This window comes from Bufo bufo, chromosome 6 (assembly GCF_905171765.1).
Source record: "Bufo bufo chromosome 6, aBufBuf1.1, whole genome shotgun sequence".
Classification (NCBI taxonomy): Eukaryota; Metazoa; Chordata; class Amphibia; order Anura; family Bufonidae; genus Bufo; species Bufo bufo.
In genome coordinates this window covers 428,423,315-428,430,330 of record NC_053394.1, presented here as the reverse complement: position 1 = coordinate 428,430,330, position 7,016 = coordinate 428,423,315, and the positions used below count along the sequence as shown (strand labels likewise).

The following is a 7,016-nucleotide window of genomic DNA, read 5'->3' as shown; positions in this document are numbered from 1 at the left end:
TCATTACACATATGGGGCAAGTCAAGAAGCGCCAGGCTCCGGCGAAACTCACAGAGTTCTTTCACAAAACTCTGCCGTTGCGCGTAAGCCCGAAGCTGCCCTCCACGCCATCTTGTGACGGCTTCTCCGCTTCCTCGCCGAGCGAAGTTCGCGCCACATCCCGACAACTATCAGATAGCTCCTCACCGCTTACAGAGGAGCTGCTCCGGAGTATGCTGGACTCCCTACGATCTTCCATAAAAGAGGACTTCCACATCGTTCTCAGGGAAGTACAAGCTGAAATAACACAGCTGGGAGAGCGCACTTCGCATCTAGAAGGCAAGATGGTGGAACTTACCACCTCACATAATCTGCTGATAGACGCTAACGCTGCCCTTGAGGAGGAGGTAGGCAAGCTACCATCTAAAGTTGCTGACATGGAGGACCGGAGTCAACGAAACAATGTCAGACTCCGGGGTGTGCCTGAGACGGTGGGCCCTGATCAGCTACTCTCACTGCTGCAAACCTTACTCAAAGAGGCCTTACCAAGTCTCTCAGAGATGCACCTTTCTATTTACCGCATTCACAGGATCCCCAAGCCGGCAAGCCTTGCTCCAGAGGTCTCTCATGATGTCCTGGCGAGGATTCACTTCTACCAAGTCAAAGAAGCCTTTCTGAAAGCACTGCGGAAGGACCCGGAGCCCACCAGCTCTTTTGGCAGCATCTCGGTATTCCCAGATTTATCTGCGACAACCCTGGTCAAAAGGAAGGAGTTTGCCCCCCTCACTTGAATCCTGCGGGACAATCAAGTCCGCTAATTCCTCAGGGCTCTCTGATTGATTTCTATTTAGATAGTCTAGTACTCGACTATCTACGACAGCACGATTATCTGTTGGTGCTTGCACAGGAGGATTCCGGCCCCAGCGTCTTGGTGCTGGACGGATCTCTGCTGGTGTATCCTCTGGACCACTTGATATCTGAATTTGCTGTGACATCTCTGGTGGGTTTGTTGTGGCCTCATACGGTGATTTCTGAGTCTCTATTTGGGTCTCATCCGAATCTACCGACCCAGTTTGCTCCTCCAGATTATCAACAGTGCTGTAATAAAAATTAAAAATTACTGTTTTTGTCTAAATTTTCTATACACCTTTTTTTGTTTTACCACCAATTGGTTTTTGCAGGGTCTCTTTGCTGAAAGAGTAGTTTTTTTTGCTACCTTTTTTGGGGAGAAAGTTTGGCTCTGTTTTAATATGTATTAATGTTTTAACCCAGTCTACTTATATTACCACAATGTGTATATATTGTGGGGATTCGCTGTGGTAGGCAGGGTAAGCGGACGCAGTACAGATGCAAAAACCAAGGTTGTAAATCAAAGTTCAGTGTTTATTCACACATAGCAAGAAAACAAGCCAAAAGTAAGTGTTCAGTTTTGGTGCCTGTTCACACCACACAAAGTTCACAGTGCAAAAAGACTTCACCTGGTCAGCAGATGATTTTCACCTACAGTCCGCAGCAGGCTTTAGTGGCCTGTTTCCCTAGCCTATGGCTCTCACAAATAGATGCCTCAGTGTCTCAAACCACAGACTCCTCAGCTCCTCAGGATAATCCACACAGCTGAACGTGCTGGCTGGGTTTTTATATCCCAGCCAAAACCCGGCCTGGAACCGTGGGGAACAGCCACCCACCCTGCTCTTTGGCTGCTCCCAATAAGAACCGGCCCGGATTGGCTTTACAGCCATTCTGACAGCTGAAGTGTCAGACTGCACTACAGAACTGACACGTCAGGAAAAAATCTGGTTCTTACCTCACCGAGGCCAGGAACCTCGGTGACACGTATCTTCCGTCAATGACGGCTCCTTGTTCCTTCTTACAATATATATATACAGTACAGACCAAAAGTTTGGACACACCTTCTCATTCAAAGGGTTTTCTTTATTTTCATGACTATGAAAATTGTAGATTCACACTGAAGGCATCAAAACTATGACTTAACACATGTGGAATTATATACATAACAAACAAGTATGAAACAACTGAAAATATGTCATATTCTAGGTTCTTCAAAGTAGCCACCTTTTGCTTTGATTACTGCTTTGCACACTCTTGGCATTCTCTTGATGAGCTTCAAGAGGTAGTCCCCTGAAATGGTTTTCACTTCACAGGTGTGCCCTGTCAGGTTTAATAATTGGGATTTATTGCCTTATAAATGGGGTTGGAACCATCAGTGGCATTGAGGAGAAGTCAGGTGGATACACAGCTGATAGTCCTACTAAATAGACTGTTAGAATTTGTATTATGGCAAGAAAAAAGCAGCTAAGTAAAGAAAAACGAGTGGCAATCATTACTTTAAGAAATGAAGGTCAGTCAGTCAGCCGAAAAATTGGGAAAACTTTGAAAGTAAGGGCTATTTGACCATGAAGGAGAGTGATGGGGTGCTGCGCCAGATGACCTGGCCTCCACAGTCACCGGACCTGAACCCAATCGAGATGGTTTGGGGTGAGCTGGACCACAGAGTGAAGGCAAAAGGGCCAACAAGTGCTAAGCATCTCTGGGAACTCCTTCAAGACTGTTGGAAGACCATTTCAGGGGACTACCTCTTGAAGAGAATGCCAAGAGTGTGCAAAGCAGTAATCAAAGCAAAAGGTGGCTACTTTGAAGAACCTAGAATATGACATATTTTCAGTTGTTTCACACTTGTTTGTTATGTATATAATTCCACATGTGTTAATTCATAGTTTTGATGCCTTCATAGTCATGAAAATAAAGAAAACTCTTTGAATGAGAAGGTGTGTCCAAACTTTTGGTCTGTACTGTATGTGTGTATATATATATATATATATATTTTATATATACAAATTTTAGTTTGTTTAATTAAAAAAATGTATTGGCCTTTTTTTCAACATTTATTTCTGTCCCACAATTGGTACCTTGAAACTTCAACTTTTGGGGGTCTGAACCTCTTTTCAATGCATTACTAAACTTCTGTATTGCCTAATCCACTAACACAGGGATGGTCAAACTGCGGCTCTACAGCAGTTGAAAAACTACAATTCCCTCCATGCCCTGCTGTAGGCTGTTAACTGTAGACAGACTTTGCATGCTGGGAGTTGTAATTTTGCTACAGCTGGCGAGCCGCATTTTGCCCATCCCTGCTAACAGGTTGCCTAGAAAACCCAGCAAGGGCCTCGATGATGAATGGCAGAGAAATTACAAGTCAAATTGGTACACCATAGACTTTTTCCTGTGTGCAGGTGCACACAGAGAGGGCTCCGAGTGTCGCCTCTGGCAACCGTGCCATAGGTTCGCCCCAGTGTAATAATAGTACGTCACTTGTCAGTAAAAATAAAAAAAATGTAATAATATATATTTACTTACGGCCGCAACTCCATGATATCTCTTAAGAACCGCAGCTGCTTGGTGTATATGTAGGGACGTTTCTTTACACCCGCGTCACCGCTACGTGAAGTTTCCGACAACTCCCTTCTAAACTCATCACGGGTGCTGTTCCACCTTTGCTATTTTTACTGTAAATATTTTTTTTATATATTTAGATTCTATTTTTGCAGTGCATTAGGGGGTGTCACATTTTAAAATGTCCCCTCTACTTTGCTTTAATTCTTATGGAACGCCTAAAGGGTTTAATAAAGTTTGTAAAATCAGGGGAGGTGTAAAATCAGGGGTGTATTTTCTAAAATTTGGTGATTTATAGGCGGTTTCTACTATGAAGGCCCCACAAAGTGACTTCTTAACTGAACTGGTCCTTAAAAAAGTGGGTTTTGGAAATGTTCTTAAAAATTTAAAAATTTGCTTCTAAACCATACAATTAAATGGGTCCGTTTTGAATGCCCATTTCTCAGAAAGGCATCAGTGAAAAAAAAAAAGTCTGTTAAAAATGGACAGTTTATCCGTTCTTAACAGACCTTAGGGCTCATTCACACGACTGTATGAATGGGTCCGCATCTGTTCCGCAATTTTATGGAACGGGTGCAGACCCATTAATTTTCAAAGAAAGAGCATGTCTTATTCTTGTCCTAAATATTAATGATGTATCCTTAGGAATGTCTATCCTTGTGTAACTTGTCGCCGACAATCAGCTGAATGAAGGGACGCCATGTCTACCCTGGACACAATGTATCATTTTCCCTAACAAGATGCATAATTAGAGTAGAATTGCATCTTGTTCCATGGTTAAACTGTTTGTAGAGGAGAGTTTTTATTCTGGGAATAAACTGGATATAATATAAATGATAAATGCTAGAGAGACTTAGTAAATAGAAAATCATGGACCTTTAAAACTGCTGATAAACACAGGCCTGTCAGCCAGGCTGATGATGTTACAGGTACCCGTAATGTCATGTCACCTTTGACAGCCAGCCATGACACTGGTATCTCTGTAAAGTCATGTGACCTTTAGAATGTGGTGATGTCACAGATGCCTTTGTGATGTCATATAACAATTGATTCTAGCTTTCTGCAGCCTGACTTTCGGCCATATTTCTTCATCACTTGACGGGTGAAGGCGACTTTTACTTGCGCTCAGCAAATTTTGGTTTTGTTCAAAGACCAGAAAAGAGGGCCTGTAAGCCAAGCCGTTCCAAGTGTCATCATGGAACGCGCTGAAGGCGCACAGGACCTTCCTCAACCCAGTGACATCTATGGGCTGAACATGGAGATTCCAAAGAATCTTCCCAAAAAAAGAAAAAGGAAGAGAAAGAGGAGAGTTCAGCCGCCAAATAAGAGGAGGAGAATAGAAACATCAGAGAAGGCGAAAGATGGCGGCAAAGAAAAAATGATCAAGGCTTCGAAAAGACCTGGAAGCCCTATACAGGAGAGTATCCTAAAAAAGAGGAAGAGGGGAGAAAAGACAGGGGGAAAAGCTGAAGATGGACCAAGCACATCCTATAACACTGAGATGGAACAGCTGTCAGGTGAGTGCAGATCTAAGACACCTAGAGCCAATATCCCCCAATAACGTATCAATGGGTTTGCCCACTTATGAACATGATTAATGAGCATTTTTGTCTTTCATGCCCCATAAAACTCTTATCCTCTCATAACGTAATTACTATTGGAGGCCAAACGCAGGAATATTAACTATAATGTCTCTTCTCTCTACCAGTGACAACCCCAGCAGAAACCCCCATCATTGTGACTGGACTGGAAAGCTTCACCTTCCATAAAATTCTTGGAGAGGGTGGTTTTGGTAAAGTAAGTATCAGGAGTTGTTGTCACTTTTTCCTTATGTGTAGTAATATGACTATAGCAAAATCAAGATTTCACGTCTTCTCATGGCAGGATGCGCCGTTCCTCAAGTTCTAATGTTCTGTCTCCTCTAGGTCATGCTGGCCACACATCCCGGCTGCCAACAACAACTGGCAGTGAAGCTGGTGAAGAAGAGGGTCCTGCTTCAGAACTTTAGTAACAACGTTCTGATTGAGCGACAGGTCCTGGAGGTGACTGGGAAAAGTCCACTATTCACCCATGCTTATGCCACCTTCCAGACCAAGGTAAGAGTCTTATTCACTACTGGGTTTTGTGAGTAGGTCAGTTCTTTCCAACCCCATCCTAATTTTGCCAACATTGTTGTACTTAAATGAGTTCCAAGACTTGCACTATGATGGTAGGTCAACCTAAACCTCTGGCTTCTTCTACTTGAGAAGCATAACATCTCCAAAGCAGGGTATATATATGCACTCTAATATTCCCTAGTTAAGTTTTTTTGAAACTTACATGATATGCTCTATCTTTATCACAGGACTATGCCTTCTTCATCATGGAGTTTCTCAGCGGAGGAGACCTAGGTGACCTCATACATGCCAAAGCCCCATTCACCATTCCAGTCACCAGGTAAGGCAGAACATAGATATCTTAGATAAAGACAATAGTTGTCAGGAACATCCATCTTTATATCATTTATTGGTCTCAATGTTGATGTTTTCTCTTTTTTTGTGATCAGATTTTTTGCAGCTGAGATCATCTGTGGGCTGCAGTTTCTCCATAACAGAGGCATCATACATAGAGACATAAAACCAGAAAACATCTTAATGGACAGCGCCGGTCACTTGAAAATTGCCGATTTCGGTCTTGCCGTGATGAACATCTTTGGGGAAAGGAAGATCTCACAATATGCCGGAACTCTTAGCTACATGGCACCCGAGGTGAGGAATCATCTATGTGCTTCTCATTGTGCATAGGGCTGGACATCTCCATGACTTCTGCTGCTCTGGACAATGCTCTTATTTTTTTATTGTCAACCTGATATTTCTACAGATTCTTCTGGAGAAGCCCTACAACACGGCAGTGGACTGGTTCTCAGCTGGTGTGACGATATATCAGATGGCTACTGGCAAATATCCATTCTCTGCCAGTATATTTCCTGAAAAAATTCAGAAGTCACTGATCAACGATGTTCCCACCTACCCAAAACGACTCGACCCACAAGCCAGAGACCTCATAGAGAGGGTGAGTATAAAAATATATAGCAGTACAACAGCGGCTAAATATGACATTGAAAACTAGGGACTACATTGGAAAGTGTGATCTACAATTCTGAAATGTCTTCAATATATTTTTTTCCAGCTCTTAATCAAGTCACCAGAGAGTCGCCAGTTAGCGGTATGTAACATCAGGGAACATCCATTTTTCATGGACATCGAGTGGACAGATATAGAGGAAGCAGCAGCTTGTCCACCATTCCAACCAGGACCAGTAAGTACAGGATCCAGGGAATATGTGGGTAGTAGTAAAGTTCCATTGTGCCCTTTCTTTTAAACACAGGATCTTGGATCTTCTCTCCACAGCCACCAGTGATGACATCGAAAAAAATAAATGATGTCCTATCCTCCACCGAAGCCAATAAGCCACCAATGGCCGATAAAGATCAAAAGCTATTCTGTGGATTCACTTTTACCAATGCCAGATGGCAGGTCATAAAGCCAATACAAGAACCTGTCATACGTCATCGCAGGTGGGTCATCGTAAAAAAGAGAGGGAAATATGGGGATTATTGAAAGTTCCCTCCATTACCTGTAATTCCA

At 42.9% G+C, this 7,016-nt stretch overlaps 1 protein-coding gene across 1 annotated transcript; it reads left to right on the top strand.

The window, feature by feature from the left end:
• The first annotated feature begins 4,585 nt into the window (after positions 1–4,585).
• On the top strand, positions 4,586–6,173 carry LOC121005814 (protein kinase C delta type-like). Its single transcript, XM_040438576.1, has 5 exons — positions 4,586–4,907; positions 5,099–5,187; positions 5,316–5,486; positions 5,735–5,826; positions 5,936–6,173. Exons 1-5 carry the CDS (start codon positions 4,586–4,588, stop codon positions 6,171–6,173), a joined length of 912 nt encoding a protein of 303 aa, XP_040294510.1.
• Positions 6,174–7,016: the final 843 nt, after the last annotated feature.

Bases quoted from the DNA above. Each gene is read 5' to 3' on its own strand.
- LOC121005814 (XM_040438576.1), top strand. From the start codon at position 4,586: ATGGAACGCGCTGAAGGCGCACAGGACCTTCCTCAACCCAGTGACATC. The intron at 5,188-5,315 runs GTAAGTATCAGG...TGTCTCCTCTAG, and splicing joins GAGAGGGTGGTTTTGGTAAA to GTCATGCTGGCCACACATCC. The intron at 5,487-5,734 runs GTAAGAGTCTTA...TCTTTATCACAG, and splicing joins ATGCCACCTTCCAGACCAAG to GACTATGCCTTCTTCATCAT.